Raw genomic sequence first — 20761 nt, 5'->3', positions numbered from 1 at the left:
GGGAGCAGTAATTTGTTAAGAGTTTTGACCTTCCAGAGCTACCGTACTCAGCACCCTTAAACTACAGTTCCAAGGATTCTCCATGACACTTAAAAGTGGAATAACAGTGCTTTAACTGTATGGCGTGGATGTGACCTGAAAGAATGGGGCAAAGTTGACTACCAGAGAAGCAGGAAAGAGAAAACCAGGTACAGTAAGGAGCTTTCATTTTTTTATTATTATGTTTTCTACAGCAACATCATTAAATACAGAGCAAAATTTGCCCCATCCCATTTATTCCCTTCATCTCAGCCCATCCCACCCCAGAGCAGCTATCAGGCTATCCACCCCCACCCCCCTCACTCGATGTTAAGTCGCTCTGGGCCCTGCCCATTTGTATGTACTTTTCTGAAAGAGAGGGATACAGTCAGGTGAGAGGGCCTGGTTGTATTATTGTCTTTTTTGTTGGTTTAAATAACATTTTCTCGCTTAAATACTGAGCTAAGAGAGCAACTAATGAAGAGGTAAAGGAAAGTCGCCAGCTTTAAACTGCAAGGACCCCCACCCATGCTTTTTAATAGCTGTGCAGGAAGGAGCAATGCCAGCCGAGTCTGCCTCCCGACCGAGGCAGAATGGAGAATTTGCAACCACTGAAATGCTCACCTCTTAAAACAGCTACTAAAAGGCACACAGATCCTGGCCTAGAAACTCTAGGATAGCAGCAGACTCAAAGGAGAAAGCTCTCCTGGAGGGGTGGGTCAATTTAGAACAGAAGTGGTGCTCTCCCACCAAGCACTGCTGGACTCCCATTTCCCCATCAGCAAGTCCAATGGTCGGGGATGATTGGGGTTGAAGTCCAACATCACATGGAGGGGGCAAGCTTGGCTGCCACTGAGAGAATGGCTCAAATTCCTTACTCTTCCGCCACACATGCCAGGTTGCAGCTGCAGCTTAAAACCTTCACCAGGAAATAAGACAGCGTCATTTATAGTGCTTACAGGTCTAACATGATTTTTTAATAAGGTCACACGATAGAGTGAGGGGTTGGGCTAATATTTTCCAGCACTGATTTATGGGGATTATTACAAGGAAGAACTTTAATTTCCACCGTCCATCACCCATACCTTCATGCTCCCAATGCCATACTCCTCCCAGCAGACGGAAAATGCCTGGAATCCAAAGTCCCCTACACTGCACTCCTGTGCATCGGTCTGATAGAAACAGAGACAAACATTCCAGGGAAATTTGTTGTCCAGTGTAGAATGACCCAGAAAGTGCAACGTCCAGCGCTGAAGGCCAGCCATTCCTGCTTCACAATGCCTTGCTATTGCTCAGTCCAGAAGGAAGGGGAAACAGCAAATGCCATGTGGTCAAGTTTTGTTGATAGAAGAGAGTGGGTGGTAGTTTTGCTAGCATGACAGCACCAGCCTCCATGACACAGGAAACTGTGGAGATAGATTCCACAGCTGCTTTCTTCCCCTGGCCCTAAACTATTATAGGGGGGTTGGAGAGGGAAAGGGCAAAACTGGCAACAGCTGTTCTGTGCACAAATGACACAGCCCCGACCCGGCAAAACAACTATGGAAAGTCAAAGAATTCTTAAGAGGCTGCTGTACATAGGCAGAGTAGAGACTGGGGAGGTTGGGTAGAGAAGAAGAGAAGAGAAAAAATGGGGGAGAAGAAGTGCATAAGGGGGGGTTGGGACTTTGAAAAGGAACAGCGATTCCCTGAGGCCAAAACAAGAATGCAAAGCAAAGAGATGGGGAGAAGACCATAGCGGGAAAAGAAAAGAGAGACTTCACATGGCAAAGGGTAACTGTAGATGCCCTGGGAACTGCAATTCTTCCTCTTCTGGGGACAAACAAATCAAACTGAATTGTTAGGTAATTCAGCCCAGGCACAGTTCTCTCAGAGGTTTGCTACAGTAGGGCGTAGCATTGCTTATTTAGGAGCACTGTAAGAAGCCTCTCTCTGCCCACTCATTTTTTTTTGGGGGGGGGGCGTTCTGAAAGACACAGATTCCTCCTCCCACCAAAAGAGATACATTCTTAGCATTCACAGGAAGGGGGCACTTGAAAAACATATAGTGCATACAGTATATGCATGAGGAGTGCAGCCTAGGGGTTCCTTGGAGCAGGCGGGATCACCTTATCCTTTACAAGAAGCTAAACTGCTGGCAGAGGAGATGGACAGATGGCAGAGTTAAGAGCCACACTCACCCTAGCAAACTACAGTTTCTTTTCCAGTAGCAAAGTACAACAACGAGGGTGACAGCAGCATGCTGCAGTGGAGAGGAAGACATAGGCTGTGTGTGTGTGCATGCGTGAGTGCATGCACACGTGTGAGAACGTGTGTGAGAAAGTGCACACTGCTCCACACAGGGCAAATTGTGGCGGGACATCCCTGTAACAAGGGGGTGGGCGATTCTTCTGCTGCTAGACATGGGGGCAAGTGGTCACAGGCAGAGCAGCACAGAGAGAGAGAGAGAGAGAGAGAGAGAGAGAGAGAGAGAGAGAGAGAGAGAGAGAGAGAGAGAGAGAAGGCAGAAGGTCGGACGTGGCCCAGGTCTTCAACAATGCAACATAGGTGCAGGCCAAGCTGATCCTCACGCCAGCAGAGAGTTCCGCCGAGAGAGGTCTACGTTGCTGGCACTAAGGCCACGGCTGTCAGATAGACTACTGGATGCCTGGAAAAGGGAAAGGGAGACAATGGTCAACATGTCAGAGCAGGGACGGGGGACCTTTTTCAGCCAGAGGGCTGCACTGCCTTGTGGGCAACCATTCATAGGGACAACACCACATGGCAGTGGTGGGGAGGGCCAGGGGCAAAAATGGGTGGAGCTATGGGTGCAAGGCATACTTTGGTAGAATAGGCCAGCCACTCAAAAGCCAGGGCTTTATAAACATCATCCCTGGCCCTTGGCTATGTTGACTGAGGCTGATGGGAGTTGTATTCCCACATCTGGAGAACACTGCATTGGCTACCTCTGCCTTGAAGGCTCCCAAAGATTTAAAGCAGGGGTCAGCAAACTTTTTCAGCCGGGGGCCGGTCCACTGTCCCTCAGACCTTGTGGGGGACCGGACTATATTCTGAAGGGGGGGAAATGAACAAATTCCTATGCCCCACAAATAACCCAGAGATGCCTTTTTAAATAAAAGGGCACATTCTACTCATGTAAAAACATACTGATTCCCGGACCGTCCGCAGGCCGGATTTAGAAGGTGATTGGGCTGGATCCGACCCCTGGGCCTTAGTTTGCCTACCTGTGATCTAAAGCACCCAGTCTTGGGTGGATGAGTCTGTTTGCTGTGCCTCTGCATGATCTTTTGATCTGAATGTGCCTTCTCCCAGTCAACCTCTGCTAGGGGTGGACAATTCTGTGGCGCATCTGCACTGGGTTTCATTACAGAGATGCAACATAAATTACTATCCCTTGTATATGAGGTTGCCTGGTGTGCTTCTGGATGGGTCCCTGCTCTGCCCTTTCAATCAGGGCTTTGGAAGTGGTTGGGAAAGAACATCCTGTGATTTCTCAGTAACTACACTTCCTTCCCCTACCCAACAGAGAAACAACTCAGAAGGGAGAGAGAGGCAGGCTGGGTTTTGCAGTCTGTGTGTATACCTGGCTTGCCTCCTCTTCCACGCTCTTGTTGAGGAAGTTGAGAGAACTGGCCCGCTTCATCCTGCAGGGAGACAAAAAATAAGTGCCAAAGGAGTTAGGCCTTTTGGTCACTGATCTATGGCCTTCTCTAGGGTTTCAGGCATGTGATATTCCCAGGCCTGCCTGAAGATACCAGGGATTGAACCTGGGACCTTCTGCATGCAAGGCAGTTGAGACACAGCCCCTTTTGATATTCACTAAGGGTGTTGCCTTCACACCCTGGTTGTGGGTTTCTCCAGAGAAAAGCAGCTAGCTATATACTGCTGAAACAATAATAAAAAATATTGGGCTGGCTAGACCTTGGGTCTGCAGCAGATCCTGCCCACCCCAGGTCCCAAAGCAGAGCCACCAGACGGAAGACTTACCCTGGGTTCCGGGGCTCCTGCGGGCTGCTCCCCTGCAGCTTCTTCACCAGCATCTCGCTGCTTCGTCGCAGGGCGTCACGCAGCTTCCCAAAGGAGCCGCTGCGTCGCAAGGCTCCGGAGCCCGCCTGGGAAGGTGGGGAGAAAAGCAGAAAAGGGATCAGCACCAAATGTCTAACTCAGCATCCTGTTCCCAGAGAGGCCAAGCACATTCCTTGAAGGGAAGCCTAAACACAGGGCCCATGGGCCAAAGTCTCCCCACACCTCATTGGATAGGATTACACTGAAGTGTCCTCCATTTTAGGATTAAATTGTAAAGTTTTGCTGCTTCTTACCCCGGACCACTCAGCCGCTCTGTCTTCTGGGTCAATCCCATTTTCACACTTGTTGGAGCTGAGGACCCCTTCGCAGTTTGATCGGTGCTCAGAGCGGTTCCCATCCTTCAGTAGTTCTACAACCTTGCTCTGGTTAATAGCGTCCATGCCCTAGTTGGAATACAGAGATTATCTATTGGGGCATCCAAGAGCTAGATGGCCTATTTAAGCCAGCAGGGGGGAGCAGAATTTTTTAAATATCCCCCAGCACACATTTCCGTCCCACTGCTGGAACAACACTGCCTATCCTCTGGGGCAGTGTGTGTGAAACGGTAAGTGCTGTTTTGCCTTGCTTCTGCTGCCACTGCCTGCTCTGTCGCCACTGCACACCCTGCCGCATCAAAATCGCACCACCATCAGCGCTGATTTGGGGAGAGATCTCACCCAAAATCACTCGAGATCTTGCGGAGCACACAAGATCTCGAATGAGTTTGGGTTAGATCTCATTCCAAATGGCTGCGATCTTGCCCCAAATCAGTACTGATGACGGCAGGACACCCGTGAGCGTTCCACCTGGGGGTTTTCTTCTGTCTGAGGCAGCGGCCTCACCCTGCCTAACACCTGGGCGAGCTCTGCCTACCCTTCTACCGCCAACCACCATGATGCAGCACTTGCCTGCTTGCGGGTTTTCTGGGCACACTCCTCCAGCGTCTCTGCAGCCTCCAATTTTCCCTGGCGCCGGTAGAGAGCACCCAAGCTTTTCAGAGTCGTGTTGACTGTGGGGCTGTGGGTGGAAAGGAGAATGCGAAGACAGATAGGTCAAGAGCGTTCTTTGTACCCCTTGCACTTTTGCTGTCCTCTTAAGGAACTTTTCACAAAATAAAGTTTCCATTGAATGGTCAAATTCATGTCTTTTTAAAAAAAATCAATCAATTGTCATTTATGCATCTTATAACTGTTCTAATATAATTACAGTTAAATTAGTTAAAGCTATTGTGTTAAGACAGACACACTGGGCTAAAATATGGGCTCAATTTAAACCACTGGATTGCTTTGCCCAGCAATAGGTCACCTATGCTGTGCCTACACTTTGCTCCAGCCTTTTCTCTGCATTACTGTTGCCAATACTGTTGTACTTGCGTTGGTTCTTTTATGCAGAAACTATCTTAAATGATAAGTTGTAAAAGCCACCCGTTAGATCACACAGTTAAGTACCAGTTGCTGGAAACCACAGGAACAGCGAGGGCTCTTGTGCTCGGATCCTGCTTACGGGTTTCCCATGGGCATTTCATTGGCCACTGTGAAAGCAGAATACTGGACTAGATGGGCCACTGACCTAATCCAGCAGAGCTCCTCTTATGTACTTAAGTTCACTCGTCTTATCAAGACAGTCAATGAATCCTAACCATTGTGAAATAAGGAAACTATGTCAGCCTTAACTTGCAGCAGCAGCAATTTCACTCTTCTTCTTCTTAAACCTCTGGCTTCTCTTTCATTTCAAGCTCCTAGCCCCAACTCAAAGTCAGGAGCAACCTTTTAAAAACCTTTAAAAAAAGAAAGGGGAGCTACCCCTTACCTGTCCACCTTGCAGGCTTTGTACCAGCTGCCATACTCCCCATAGGGGGCGCTGTCTTTCTCCTTGCGCTTCTCCTAAGGGGGAGGCAGGGTTAAAAGTTAAAGGGCAGGGTGTGTGTCAGACGGCTTGGATCCACCCCCAAGGGAAAGTCGGGTTCCCTTCTCCCTCCCAGTGCAGAGGTACCTTGCTTTCCTCTCGCTCTTCTGCATGCATCCAGATCGGCTTATTCTCTCCTACAAAGAACAGTGGTTGGGGGAGAACAAAAAAGAACTTACAGCAGTGAAGAACCTGCCTTCAGTCCACCTTGTGGGACTCCTCAGGACATTAAAAATATTTCTTGTACATTTGCATAATTATAAATAAAAGTTTGACATAAATTTGTTATAAATAAAACTCAGGGCGGTTGGGTGGGAGGGTTATGAAATAACCACATTTCAACGCACCAACCAATTTGCCAGTCACGCTCTCAGCCTAACCAACCTCACAGGGTTGCTGTGAGGGGGAAAAAGGAGAGAACTGTGTATGCCAGCTTGAGCTCCTTAGAGGAAAGAGGGGATAGAAATGTAATAACAAAAAAAAAAAAAAAGTCATTAAAACCATGTGGGCAAAGGCTGATGGTCAGCACTGGCAAAGGGTATGCTTTTAGCGGTGTCCCTGATCAGCTGATTGACAGCAGCCACAATCCCCCTTTTGTCCCAGCTGTGTCTTTTCCTGCCCCAGACCTGATGTGCATAAAATAAAAGGAAGCAACCCTCCTCTGTACACATGAGGCTCCACCACCTGTTCCTGCACTCACCATTGACTGAGCCGAACTCTCTCTCGTGTGCTCGGGTCAGGATCTCCTTGTAGAGGGACTCAGCGTCCTTGTATTTGCCTTGTTTGAGGTAGCAGGAGGCCTGTGGGGGCATATTCTGAGGTCAGAGGGACAGGCTGTGGCAACAGGGATCACGAAGCTTCGATGCCAAGCAAAAGCTGGATGCTACATACACCAGGATTCTCTACTAGCAGCATAACTCCATGAAGTGCTGTCCTTTCTCTTGCAGAGAGAAGAGGCAGACTGCACAGACCATTATTCAACCCAGGTGGTCAGTCGGGATTAACCTGTCTTCCAGTGGCATGGCCAATGATTGCAAAGTAAAACAGCTGAAAGGCACCAATCAGGAGTAGGCGGGGAGGAGGATGGAAGGGCTCCAGGGGCACCTGGAAGTTGCCTTCCTGCCTCCCTTCTTCCCCCCAGCACAAAGGCACTGATGTAACTGATGAGCACTATGCAAATCAGGGGCTACAGAAGCTGCCATTGTCTAGGAGACACTGAACTAAAACTCCCATCACCCCCTGCTGGCTGGGATTGCTGGGAGTTGTAGTCCAACAACATCCGGAGGGCTGCAGTGCCCCGGGCCCTACAGTAAACCTCATACTGTTAAATGTCACAAAGTTAATACGAACTTTAAAGCATTTAATGCAAACTTTATAGCATGCTATCAGTGTTCTTCAGCCTTGGGCCCCCTGTTGTTGGGACTAAAGCTCCCATCATCCCTAAACATTGGCTAAGGTGTCGGGGGATGATGGGAGTTGTAGTCCAACCAAAATCTGGCATGGAAGAAAACTGCTTAGCATAGATTCCACCCCCCACTTAAACAATCCCCACACCCCCAAAGGTTTCTCTTGGACTTTTCCAATCAGCCCCTCTCACCAGGTTGTTTTTAGTTTTGGCCACATTGGGGTCGTCTGGCCCAAGGCGAGACTCGTAGATCTCCAGGGCGCGGCGGTAGTAGTACTGAACCTCCTCGTACTTGCCCTGGTTCTGGCAAAGGAGAGCCAAGTTGTTGAGCTGCTTGGCCACATCTGGGTGGTACTTCCCCAGCACCTGGGAGGTTGGGAAGAGGAGACACTGATCACTTAAAAAGAAAGAAAGCAAAGTTTGTCCATGCTACTGCCAAATCCCAGTTCCCAGTGCCGATCGCCCAAACCATCAATTTCACATAGGAAATTACTTTAAACCAGATCAGGCTATTCATCCCATCTGACTGGCAGCAGGGGTTATTTCCTGAAAATGTCACTGAGGATTGAACCTGGGACCTTCTGCATGCAAAGCAGATGCTCTGCCACTGAGATATGGCCACTCTTCCAAACAAGATTCTAGTCCTCAGTGTTCTGAATAAAGGAGGACAGCAGACAATGAAGAGCAGGGTGGGGGTGGGGAAACAGACAGCCTGGAAGAGACGGGGTTAAATAGAAGCAACTTGTTTAACAAGCGCAGTGCATGTATTGCAATTTTTGTCAAGGGAATATGACTTTGAGCAAAAGGGTGGGGGATGAAGACCCCTGACAACAGAACAGCAACAAAGGTGTGTGGAGTGGGGAGGGTGAAGCCATAGCCCACAGGCAATGGCTCTGCAGGCCAGGGACTTATCAGATCTTCCAGCATTTTGTTTTGTTTAATAGTATTGTTTTGTTTCATATTTTATTTGTTTATATCCTGAACATTTTCCCCACGCAGATCAGGGTAACTTGCATCAGAAAATTTTCAGTTTGCATTGGGAAACCATTACGATATCCTAGAAACTGATCTAATTTACCACGTTCATTTCACTTGAATTTAGTACAAGCTAAAAACTTGATCACTGAGAAGCTTGCCTTATATTGTGTTCATAGTTAGCATCCATGCATTGTAACAGATGAACTTTGGAAACTGCAAATTTTCTGCAGAAAAAGAAAGCACGGGGGGCGGGGCGGGGATATGCCCCAAGTATTGCTGCCTGTAGCGCCCTTCTTTAAGTACCTTCTCTCGGATCTCCAGAGCCCTCTTGCACAGCGGTTCCGCCTCCTTATACTTGCCCCGCTTACCGTACAGCACGGCCAGATTGTTGAGGGTAGCAGCCACCTACGGATGAAAAGGTACATTGTACAACTCAAAACTCTGGGATATGATTGCTGTGTGAACCTCAGAACTCTACTTCAAAACAGGTTATCACAGCAGGCTAGCAGATTCAGAATCAAAGGGGATCCATTAAAGAAAAAGGAGGCGAAGAGAAGATCTAAGGTGCTAGTCCTCATCGTTATCAAGGGGGAGGGGGAACCTCAAGCATCCAAATGGTTTCTGCTAGAGGCTCTGAAATGGTTTATTTATTTAATAAAATTTATACACTGCTTGATTGTCTTAAAAAAAGACCTCAAAGTGGTTTGCAAAAAATCAGGGTGCTTACAGCAGGGTGGTCCTTTCCCAAGGTCTTCTCCCGGATGGCCAAGGCATCATTGAGAAGATGAGCAGCCTCCTTGTACTTATTTTGGTCCCTAGCAGGAAGAAAAATAAGTTATTATTTTGGCCAGAGAGAATTCCAAAGCAAGGAGTGCCTATTACCAGTTTAGGCTGGTGCACCAACTATGTCCTTTCCTGGACAGAGGTAGCTTAGCCACTGTGATTCAATGCGTTAGGAACCTCATGACTGGACTACTGTAATGAGCTCTATGCAGGGCGTCCCATGCGATTGGTCCGGAAGCTGCAGTTGGTGCAGAAGGTTGTGGCCAGGGAGCTGAGTGGCTTTCCCTGACCCATAACACTGGGCCCATTTTTATGTAACTGAATGCTCTGAATTTTTGTTTCATTTGTTTTTAATATGCTTGTACAAGTCTTTAGACTGTTGTTTTATTGGTTTCAGGTTGTACTTTTGTTCTGATTATATTTTTCATTTTTATACTGTATAAATTAAAAATATATACAGTATATGAAGCTATTTATAAATGCTATTAAGAACATAAAATAAATTATAAAAGCCCACATCTGAATGTACAGTACACAAAAGGCATGGGGTACAGTCCTTTCTAGACTGCACCATGTCAGGCTAAGGGGTGGCTTCTGATCACATCTGAATACTGTTTTCCAAGGAACTTGGAAAGCTTCCTGACAAGCTAACTTTCCAAATGCATGGAGCTTTTCTGAGTTTCTTTTCTTTCATGATTAAAAGAGCCTGCAAATAAGCAATTCAGTAACAGCAGCCTAAAGAGATACAGTCTCAGCAGGGCAGCTCCACACACTTTCTCTGCATGTCCAAGTTAGATCTAAGGTCAAAAAGCAGTCCCCTGCCCTCAGCCCAAGTCAGCCAAGCCTCACACCTGTAAACCAGAGCAAGAATATTCAGCATGGTAGCCACATCGGGGTGGTCATGTCCTGAGGTTTTCTCAAGATCCTCCAGTGCTTGCTTGCAGAGCGGTACAGCCACCTCGTAGCGCCCCTGGGAAGCATATTGGATCACCAGGTTGTGGAGTGTCCGCAGCCGTGCCGGAATCTCATAACCACCATGTTGGGCTGCTGCGTCTCCACTACCATGCGTCTGCCCTGCAGAAATACATTGGCATCATCAAAGGGGGTGGGATCTGCTGCCCACACCCTCCACAAAGCAGTTCTTCAGTATGCTATACATACATACCCAAAGCAGGTGTATATACACCTGCAAACACAAACACCTACACACACTTAAAATGAATAGGCAGCAGGCTCAGGACAGAGAGCTAGCGGACTTCTCCACAAAATGCGCCATCATCCTATGGAATTTATATGATCACAGTGTTTCATGGCTGGAATTAAGAGCTATGTGAGGGAAGAGAATTCAGCCTAAGAATTTGGTAAATGCACGGGACAAGGGACCTGAGTTTGTATATTCTCCTCTTCCCTCCCCTCCCGCTTTTCACTTTGTGTTGGGTCTTTGAACGTTGTACACATGAGGGGCAGGGATTGTCTTGTTTGCTACTGATATGTAAACTGCTCTAGCAGCCTTTTCAGATGAAGAGCAGGGCAAAACTGCTTTCAAATAAATAAATAAATGATCATTCCTTTCTTCTGTCATGAGTATATTAGCCAACCTATATGTGGTTGAGATATTGAAAAGTATTTATGTTTGCTAGACATGGGGTGATACCCAACTAAGTATTACTCAGAGCAGATCTACTGGAATTAACAGGCCTAAGTTAGACATGTCTATTAATTTCAATGGGTCTACCCCAAGCAGGACTAGCACTGCCTACAACCCTGAACATTTTTAGTTTCCTCAAATTTTGGTGGAATTCCAACAACTTTAGTGTTTGCCCATGCCTTGTTCTTTTTACTCCAGTACCTGTGATCATCTAACTTGAGGATGGGGGGACTCCTGGCCTTCTAGATGTTCCCTCCCTCCCATCACCATACTGGACAGGGCTGATGGAAGCTGGGAGTGCAGCAACATCTAGAAGGCCACAGGTTCCCCATAACTAATCTATTTCCCTGGTGATCTCCTTAGCTGGCAAAATTAGTCATTATTATACAAGTATTTTAGTGATGTATGGAAGTGAGAGCTGGACCATAAAGAAGGCTGATCGCCAAAGAATTAATGATTTTGAATTATGGTGCTGGAGGAGACTCTTGAGAGTCCCATGGACTGCAAGAAGATCAAACCTATCCATTCTGAAGGAAATCAGCCCTGAGTGCTCACTGGAAGGACAGATCGTGAAGCTGAGGCTCCAATACTTTGGCCACCTCATGAGAAGAGAAGACGCCTGGGAAAAGACCCTGATGTTGGGAAAGATGGAGGGCACAAGGAGAAGGGGACGACAGAGGACGAGATGGTTGGATAGTCTTCAAAGCTACAAACATGAGTCTGACCAAACTGCGGGAGGCAGTGGAAGACAGAAGTGCCTGGCGTGCTCTGGTCCATGGGGTCACGAAGAGTCGGACACGACTAAACGACTAAACAACAACAACATACAAATATTTATTTCTAGTCTATTGACGTTAACAAAGATGATGACTCTGATACAGAACACTCCTAAACAGAACAATCCTTGCCATTCTAGCTCTAAGGAGCAAGATTCTAGTCCTCATGCAGTTATTGACAGCCTGGACTGAAATGCTGCAATCTGAAGGCCACTACCTCTAGTATTCTGACTCCTTGCTGTAAGAACTGACTTGCTGGATCAGAATGGTCTACTGTACTTAACCCAAGGTAGCTCACCTTGTCCCTGGTCATCATCATTCGGGAACAGATCATCTAAGGAGTCTTTGCCTGTCTCCCCATTCTTCTCATCCTGGGCAGAAAGAAAAAAGGCAATCAGGGCTTGAAACTCTCCTACCATTTCAAGGGCAAAAGGAAATGGTAACAATGCCCAGCACCATCCTAATCACCAAAGCTCACACCTCTGATTCAGTCCTTGGGGATTGCTGAACCTGCAGTGTTCCACTCCCAATTTGCTGACATTTATGTATAGCAAGGATGGGGGAACCTTTGACCCGTTAGATATTACCAGACTACAACTCCCATAATCCTTAATCATTGTCCATGCTGGCTGGGGCTGATGGGAGTCTGACAACATCCAGACAGCCACAGGTCCCTCGACCCCTGATTCAAGGTAGATGCTACTGTTGAGAAGGCTGGAGCAGGACTTCTCTTTACCCATTTTCTCCACTCCATGCCTAATTTTATATACTTCTATTATGTCTTCTCCTACTCGCATTTTCTCTAAACTTAAAAAGCCCCGAACGTTGTAGCCTTTTCTCACAGGGGAGTTGCTGCAACCTGTTGGTCATTTCCGTTGCCGTTTTTCTGAACCTTTTCCAGCTCTACAATATTCTTGGTGAGGTGAGCAGAACTGTACACAGATACTGGGCTCTCTCAGGTACAAGGACAGTGGAGGAAGAACACAGCCACTGTGACTTTTATTTTATTTATTAATTACATTTTTATACCACCCTTCATCCAAGGATCACAGGGTGGTTTACAATATAAAAATACAACAGTACAGAAAATAGTAAACAAAAGCAATCCTCCCCCCGCCCCACAGTTTAAAAGCCAAATGCCTGGGAGAACAGGATGGTTTTGCCTGGTAACCTTATCATTCACAAATCTGTCTGCCTGTGTTTGTTTCTGCATCCAATTCAAGGTGCTCATATTAATATTTAAAGCCCTACATGACTTAGGCCACAAATACCTGTAATACCGTCTCCTTCCCTACAGATCTTTCTCGGCTGCTGAGAATGGCAAAGGGGGCCACCTTGGCAATTCCTCTGCCCTCAGAGGTTTAGGGGCCTTTGACACATGAGTTCTGTGCTTTTAAGACACCTTATTTGTATAATGTTAAGTTGTTTTAAATTGCTCTTGTGTTTTAATGCTGCAATCTGCCTTGGGACCTTCGGGCAAAGGGCAGGAAACAAACAATCACCCGCTTTTACAGCCATCTAGGTTGGTGGACATCATAAGTGCAGCTCATTCTCTAAATATGGAGGGTCACGAGTAGGAGAGCGCAGGGTTGAGAGAAATCAGAAGAAGAAAAAGAGAAGGCTCACCGATGGCGAAACATCATCATCAAATTTCTTAATCTGGTTCATGAACTCCAGGTGCTTCTTCTCCTCCTCCAGCTGGGCCACGGACTGCTCGCTCCGCTGCAACTTCTGCTGGGTCCCAGCCAGCTCATCGCGCAGCCACTGGTTCTCCTGCACCAGGCGCCGCACCTGAGCCCGCAGCTTCTGCTTCTCCGACTCCACCGCACTCAGGTGACTGGAGAGGGCAATGATCACCTGTAACCGGAGACTTAGTGTGAACACAGGCCTGTGAAATTCCAACTAGGAAAGGGAACACAGGTGACAAAGCCCCAGGAACCCTTGCGTTAGCGACACTCTGGCCCTCCAGATACTGCTGGGACTCCCATCAACACCAGTCAGCTCAGCAGGCACCGAGTCATCCAGTCAGCAAGTCACTCAGTTGAAAGTTTGCGTTAACTCTTTATTAGTAAAAACATGATCTTTGCAGACTTGCTGAGTGCCAGGCCTAACGAGAGCAGCCATTCATTCCCTCTAGGCCTTACTCCACGAAACTAAAGGTCTCCACCTCCCCACAGCCGTCTAGATCTCCTCCTCTCCAGGGCTTTTTCCAAACAATCGGAGACTGCGCCTGCGTGCAGCCAACCTCTCCTTCATGCTTTTCATGTCTCTTCTGGTTCTGGGAGACAAGGGGGGAGAGGAGCTTGTCACAGCAGGTGGGAGAGACACCTGTGACTCTTCACCAGCCTGACTTATCTCTGCCTCTTGGCCTCCCTCATCCCACTCTCCTGCTTCAGCTTCTGTCTCTGATTCTGAGCTTCTCTCTGCCACAGACTCTCCCAGCTCACTAAGCCCTGTTACCTCTTCAGCTCCTCTTCCCAGTCCTCTTCCTCTGACCACTCATTGTTACGCCGCCACCACTTCCCAGGCTCTCAACCGTCTTCCCTTTGTGGTTCCCCAGCTGGTTCCTCCCACCATTTCTCTGCATCCAAACATCCAAATGGCCCACAGGGTTCCTCATCCCTGAACTAGTGGCTGTTACCTGAGCCTCCCCAAGGCCCAGCTCGATGGCTTCCAGAGATTTGCGCAAGAGGCTGGCCTTCTCCTGGGCAGCGCTAGTTTCGTGCTGCTGCTCCAGACGGTTGACGGTGTCGAGAAGGGCGGCCAGCAGCGAGTGGTGCTCAGTGCGCAGTGTCTCCAGGCCTTGCACTACTGCCTTGGTGCCCAACACAATCTCATCCTGGCTCATCTTCTCCAGCTTCTCCTCACGGGGGTACAACATGGTCGCCATCACTGAGCCTTCACAAAGCGAGAGAGAGAAAGAAAGAAAAGAATATGGTGGAGAGAGTTGGAATAGGTCCACTAAACCAGGCTTGTTTTATTTGTTTTAATAATGATCACTCTTCCTTTCAAAGTAGGTCAAGGTAACACACATGGCCCCTCCTGACAACAATCCTGTGAGGTAGGTTAGACTGAAAAAGGAAGCGCAGAAGCATCGCACAAGTTGGTTTTCTTGTCTTAGAGGAAATACATGACTTTTGCTGGTATACGAGTGCATGTGAACAAGTGAATTTTTATGGATTAAGTAATTATTATTATTATTAATAAAATTTACACCCCACCCTTCCACCCCAAGGAGCCCATGGTGGCAAACAGACAAGCAATAAAACAATGAGAACTTCTTAAAAACAGTTCTAATACAGATGGAAACTGGGATCTTAATCTCTATTTAAAAGGCTTGTTGGAAGGTCATCTCTAGCTAGCAGGATGAGTGGTCAGTGATGATGATGGGAGTTGTAGTCCAAAAACAGCAAAGTTTGGGAAACCCTGCTCTAAAGCCTAGGCACATGAGAAAGAACATTACTACCCGCTATTCCCACATGGGGGAACCACTTGTACCCTTAGGCGGCAATCCTAAAACATACTTACAAGGGAGCAACCCTACCATCAAACAACCGCAGTGGGATTTGACTTCTGGAGTGCAAAGGACTGTGCTCTAAGTGACCCAGATGACACCTGAGCTTTGCATACCTGCGGCGAGGATGTGGCACAGGGTGGGGTTTAATTTGAGGCCAGGCTGAGCACCAGAACCTGTTAGGTATGCTCGAGTTCAACTTTGGAATGGTTGTAGTTACAACACGGGGGCGATGAGTCACAGCCCCATCATGAATGAGGAAAAAGGTCTGGCAGAAGGTGCAGTTGCCCCCCCCCCCCCAGCATTTCAGGAATCAAAGAACATCAGAGCCTGTTGGATCAGGACAATGGCCCATCTAGTCCAGCATCCTGTTCTCACTGTGGTTGTCCAGATGCCTATGGGAAACCTGCAAAGCAGGACCTGAGAACAAGAGCACTCTCTCCTGCAACTGGTATTCAGAAGAATCACCGCCTTTGACTCTAGCAGGGGTCAGCAAACTTTTTCAGCAGTGGGCCGGTCCACTGTCCCTCAGACCTTGTGTGGGGCTGGACTATTTATTTATTTTTTGGGGGGGATGAATAAATTCCTACACAAATAACCCAGAGATGCATTTTAAATAAAAGCACACATTCTACTCATGTAAAAACACGTTGATTCCCGGACTGTCCGCGGGCCGGATTTAGAAGGCGATTGGGCCGGATCCGGCCCCCGGGCATTAGTTTGCCTACCCATAGAGGCAGAGCATAGCCTCCATGGCTAGCAGCCACTGACAGCCCTCTCCTCCATGAAGTTATCCAATCTTCTTTCAAAGCGACCCAAGTTGGTTGCTATGCCTTCCTCCTGGGGGAGCGAGTACCGCAGTTCCACTATGTGCTGCGTGAAGGAGGGCTTTCTTTTCCCCCAACTGAACATTCAGCTTCATTGGATGTCCCCAAGTTCTAGTGTTATGAGAGAGGGAGGAAAACTTTTCTCCGTCCACTTTCTCCATGCCAGGCATGATTTTTCTAAACTTCCTTCGTGCCACCTCTTCCTCTGCCTTTTTTCTCCAAGCTCAAAACGTCCCAAATGTTGCCTCTTTCCTCATAGGGGAGTCACTTCACCCCCCTTGATCTTCTCAGTTGACCTTTTCTAATTCTACCATTTTTGAGATGAGGGAAAGGAATAGCGGGAGGGGCGGGGAGAGAAGGGGGGCAGAGAACCCCCCCTTTTTCCTCCTGTCCGGCTGTCATTGCATTTCCCGGCTCCCCCAGTAGGTGGCTGGCTCAGGCCCCAGCAATCGAGACGCAATGCGGCGTGGAGTCCCGTGCCCAGCAAACCAAACTGAAGCCGCAGCGCAATAGGGATCGCTTTAACCTCTCCCACGCACACGCAGGATAGAACCAGACACACTTCTTTTCCCTTTAAGTTACCAGACTGCCATTTCTAAGAACTCACTTTGCCCGTCTCTCCTTGATCTGAAAAAGAGCTGAAACTCAGAAGTCCTTGTATCCAAATGTTGAGAACTGCACTGACCCCTGCCCAAATATGAATGAAGTGTGCTCTGTTGCCCCCCTCCCCAGTCATATCTGTTTATAAAAGGATTTCTCCCTCTCAGCCTACCCTTTTATTTTCAATCTCCTTTCCATTGCCCTTTTAACATTCTCCTTATCAAGAGGAGAGGGGAAAGGATGAATGATGGACTGGTGCAACGTAACATCCCCGCCCCTTGAAATAAGGAAGGAAATGCTTTCGGCCAGAGGTTTCAGAATCTTTCAAGGAACTTTGGGTAGTATCTCCCATTTTATAGGATCTCCTATTTACCTAGGGCAGGTACAGAAGCAAAACAAAGGAGGGGGGGACACAAGAAATATCCACCCATCCACTCCACATCATAAAGGGCAGGGAAGCTTTGCATATCTGTTCTTTCACACAAACCCACCCACCTCAGTTGTAAAGTATTCTGCAGATTTGATTTTCCACTCTGGGGCTTTTTTAAGGGCAAAAGTAGAGACCTCTGTACTCTTTTCATCTTTGATTTTGTTTAAAGGAAATCCCTCTTTACCGACAAACAAGCATGTCCGTCATTTCAAGAAACTGGATAGTCAGGATTTCTGATGAAGATCACAACAAAGAAAAAAAGGAAGAAGCAAGACCTGAACTTCTGAACAGATGGGCCTTCCTTGCTGTACGATCACACAGGCTCAAGGTGCACATATATACATATACATACACACACACACGTTAGGCCCACACAACTATAGAGAAGCACCTCCAAAATCAAGTGTAAGATGCAAGGGAGATATAGCCAAGTCCTCAAGAGCCTCCTATGTGCCTTTTCCAGAATTCTTGGCCTATAAAAACACCTTTTGACCAGAAACTCTTCCTTTTAGCCTTGGATTATTTCTGGGAATTGGGGGACATGGGACTACTTTGTCATTCTACCCTCTCAAATTTCTCCCCTTATACTTGAGTTCTTTCTACAGCATTGAAATGGTACTGACTCTGAGGCCTTCACAGATTTTTTTTAAAGAGTTGAGGTTCCACTCCCCCTAACCCAGCTTGTTTCTGTCCTCTGATGTTCAAGGGATGATCCTAATTCATTCAATATTATCTGCTTCATCTTCTCCCCATCTCCAATCAGACTGGGTTGTCTCCCTAGCCTGATCTTCAGTCTGGTAGTCTTCATGAATTATGGGGTTCACCCCTCTCACCTATTCCAACCACCCCTTAAACCTTTAGGAGGATAATCTCATTGATTGAGTTACCTCCTCTATGCCTTTGAGGCGCTGCAGAATCCCTCTAATTTATTGGGGGGGGGTGTTTCAATCTTCCTGCTTTTCACCCTTTCTTTTCCCAACTTCTTAACCAACCCACTATGCCTCCTTTTCTCTCAGCAGTCTTTGCCCAACCAGTTAGCAACATGCCTCCTTCCTCCTCTGCAGGCCTTGACTGTGCTCCTTCAAGGTACATCAAGTCTCTCCTCTCTTTGATCATACTGAAGGTAGGGTACGACCTTAACCTCTATGTTAACTTTGTGGAGATCCTAATGATGCCTCCCACCCTCTTATGGTAAGGCAGGAAGGAGGGTGATTCCCTTCTCCTTCATCACCTCCCTAGACACCTGTCTCACTTTTTGAAAGGGAACTCCTTGCTCTTTTGTTTATTTTTATTTAGGAGTATTTATACCTGCCTAAAAACCAAAGTTCCCAAGGTGGTTTATATTATATATTCAAAAAAATTTAAAACAGACGGCGATGCAAGAGTCACTACAGCAGAGCAATGATGTATACAAGTCTCCATTCCTCTTCTCTGGTGGCCCAGCAAATGCCCTTCTGCAGGTAGATCTCCTGCTATTCAAATATCTTCTCACCTTCACACATCACCTATATAACACCCCCCCCCTCTCCTGGGAGCCTCCATCTCTTCCTTCTGTGGTAAAAGTTTCTGAAACTCCACCATCTTAAATGGGATTCTCTACTTCAACTCCAGAGGCATTTTCATCCATGATTACTTTGTGGCTGGGGGGGGCGGGGGGGAAGAGTGCCACACTTTACGTCCGTCACCCTTTCCTTGAAGGGGGGTTGTCTCAAATCAACCCACAAGCTATCCTCACTCCCCCCCCGAAGATACACACAATACATTAGGTCCCATATTTTGGACACTCTGCAGCCACTTGCTACAATAGTGCCCCTCCACTCTCTTTTTATCGAGAGAACTCTAATAACTTCTCTCTCCCTCTACTCTATTCCTGCTAGCTGAAGATTTGCAAAAGCCTCTTCTGACATTTCAGTGTTTATGAGGGACAAGGGGTCCCCTCTTTTACCTAACCAACTACCTTCCTTTTGGGGAATAATTCTCTCCTTTTCTTGAGTACCTCTTGTCTTGAGAGGACTCACCTCCTTACCAACTCCTCATCCAGCTGGTGGAAGGAACCCCTTTTGGTTTAGAGAGGCCCTCATCCTTTTAAGAGTGTCTAATTAGCTCCCCCCCAACTTCTGAATACCCAACCCTGTCTTTTTTTTTTTTTTTGCTGTGTGGGGGAATCCCTTGCAAGGCTCCCCTCTAACCACATTCCTCATTCTCCTGGGTTGGGAAAACTCACCCCTCCATTTAAGGAGGTTTTGTCCTTGCCCACCTCATCCCACACCCCATCTTTTTGGAAATGCAAAGGAACATCTATCTTAGGTCCCTCTCTTTCGTCTGGGAGAACTCATCCCCCCCCATAATGTGTGTTTCTGCAGGCACCTTTATGAAATTGGTGGAGGTCTCCTCTGCCTGCCCCATTGGGCTTCTTGAGAAGCCCTTATAACAAGCAGAAGGAACTCACCCACCAGGCGGAGGAACCTTTGAGATGGAAGGACCACAATTTACTTATGGGGGGGTAGCAACACCATACATTCCTCTGCTGAGGGAATTCACTCACCCACCTGGCCGCCCCCTCATCTCCATCTTCTGCAAGGGGCAGTTTTTGCTCAAATATCCCACCAGCCACCCCGCATTTCATCCTGGGGGGGGGCTGTCTGACAGGCCGCTACTCACTTACATCCTGGGCAGCCACCCTCCCTCCTTTTCACCCTAAGCGGGGGGGGCCCTCTCGGCATGACCCCCACCCCTTGTTTCCACCCTATTGGCGCGGGGGGGGGAGGCTTTTACATGGCAGAAGGGAGAATCCCTGCCCAACCAACCAGCCACTCGGGTAGCTTTTTGCTTGGGTGGGGGGGACACAAGATGACTCGACGAGCGACCACCCACCCACCCACCCCTCATTTTCATCCTATAGGGGGATTTTACTTGGGGGGGGAGGACGACTCCCCTCCCCTCACTCTCGGCGCGAACACCCACCCCCTCGTTTCCACCATACGTGAGGGGCTCTGCCGACCGAGGAGGCCCACCGCCCACCACCTCAGCACCACAGCCGACACGACGCAACGCAACGCACCTGCGCGCGCCGCCTTCGCCGCCACCGCCGCCGCCGCCGCTTCTGCTCTTTCTCCAGCCACCGGCGGCCTCACATCCTTCCCGGCAGGCACTGCGGCACCGGCAGCCGCGCGGCCCCGCCCCAAAACAAGCGCCTTAAAGGGGAGGGGGCAACCTGGCCGGCCGGGGAAATGGTGCCGGAGGACGAATAAGGAGGAGCGCCGCCGCCGCCGGTCCTGCCTTCCCGCCTTAAAGGGGATGGGAAGGATGCCTTGGCTTCTCTTTCCGAAGTTCTTACCAGTTTTCTTGGTGCTTTTCCTTTTGTATCTTGAATAAGTAAGTCCTGGCACGTGTTTTTATATGTCAGTAAATGCGACCGGGTGGGGCAACGGGCCCCTCCGCCTGGAGGGGTGATCCCCCCCCCACGCACACACTTTGTTAACTGAGCGGGAAACGGTGCGTGTTTACGAAGAAAAGTCCCGGTGTGTTTAAAGGGGGGGGCTCTCATTTAATTATTCGCTACATTTTATCGTTATCGCCTCCTATCAGGAGTTCTCTGGAGCCACAACAACAAAATGCAAACAGAACACAATTCGCAAACTAATTCTTAAAACGGTGAGCCGCCCGGCCGCAGGGCGATCCTAGGCAAGTTTGCTCCGAAACAAATCTTCGTGCGCGATGCGGTTTAGCGCCCTGCTAACGGTGCATAGATCGCCTCCTCCTTGGCGTGCAAAAAGGTCTCCTCCCAAGTCCCCTCTTTTTTAGGGGGAAGG

The 20761-nt window shown here is 48.2% G+C and overlaps 1 protein-coding gene across 2 annotated transcripts; it reads right to left on the bottom strand.

The window, feature by feature from the left end:
- Positions 1–198: 198 nt before the first annotated feature.
- On the bottom strand, positions 199–20134 carry KLC2 (kinesin light chain 2). Of its 2 annotated transcripts, none has more exons than XM_083591206.1 (16): positions 20011–20134; positions 14220–14476; positions 13205–13435; positions 11877–11949; positions 10006–10228; positions 9099–9186; positions 8675–8776; positions 7586–7759; positions 6689–6788; positions 6076–6125; positions 5893–5966; positions 4992–5100; positions 4338–4487; positions 4006–4130; positions 3602–3662; positions 199–2665 (listed from the first exon to the last, which is right to left on the bottom strand). In XM_083591206.1, exons 2-16 carry the CDS (start codon positions 14466–14468, stop codon positions 2585–2587), a joined length of 1890 nt encoding a protein of 629 aa, XP_083447332.1. In that variant the 5' UTR covers positions 14469–14476; positions 20011–20134; the 3' UTR covers positions 199–2584. The 2 variants fall into 2 exon arrangements, with proteins under 2 accessions (XP_083447332.1, XP_083447333.1); XM_083591207.1 differs by lacking the exon at positions 20011–20134 and adding an exon at positions 19914–19934.
- Positions 20135–20761: the final 627 nt, after the last annotated feature.

Source organism: Podarcis filfolensis, assembly GCF_964270895.1.
Source record: "Podarcis filfolensis genome assembly, chromosome: 16".
Taxonomy (NCBI): domain Eukaryota; kingdom Metazoa; phylum Chordata; class Lepidosauria; order Squamata; family Lacertidae; genus Podarcis; species Podarcis filfolensis.
Note: the sequence above shows the minus strand (reverse complement) of the source record. Positions and strands in the feature narration are given on the sequence as shown.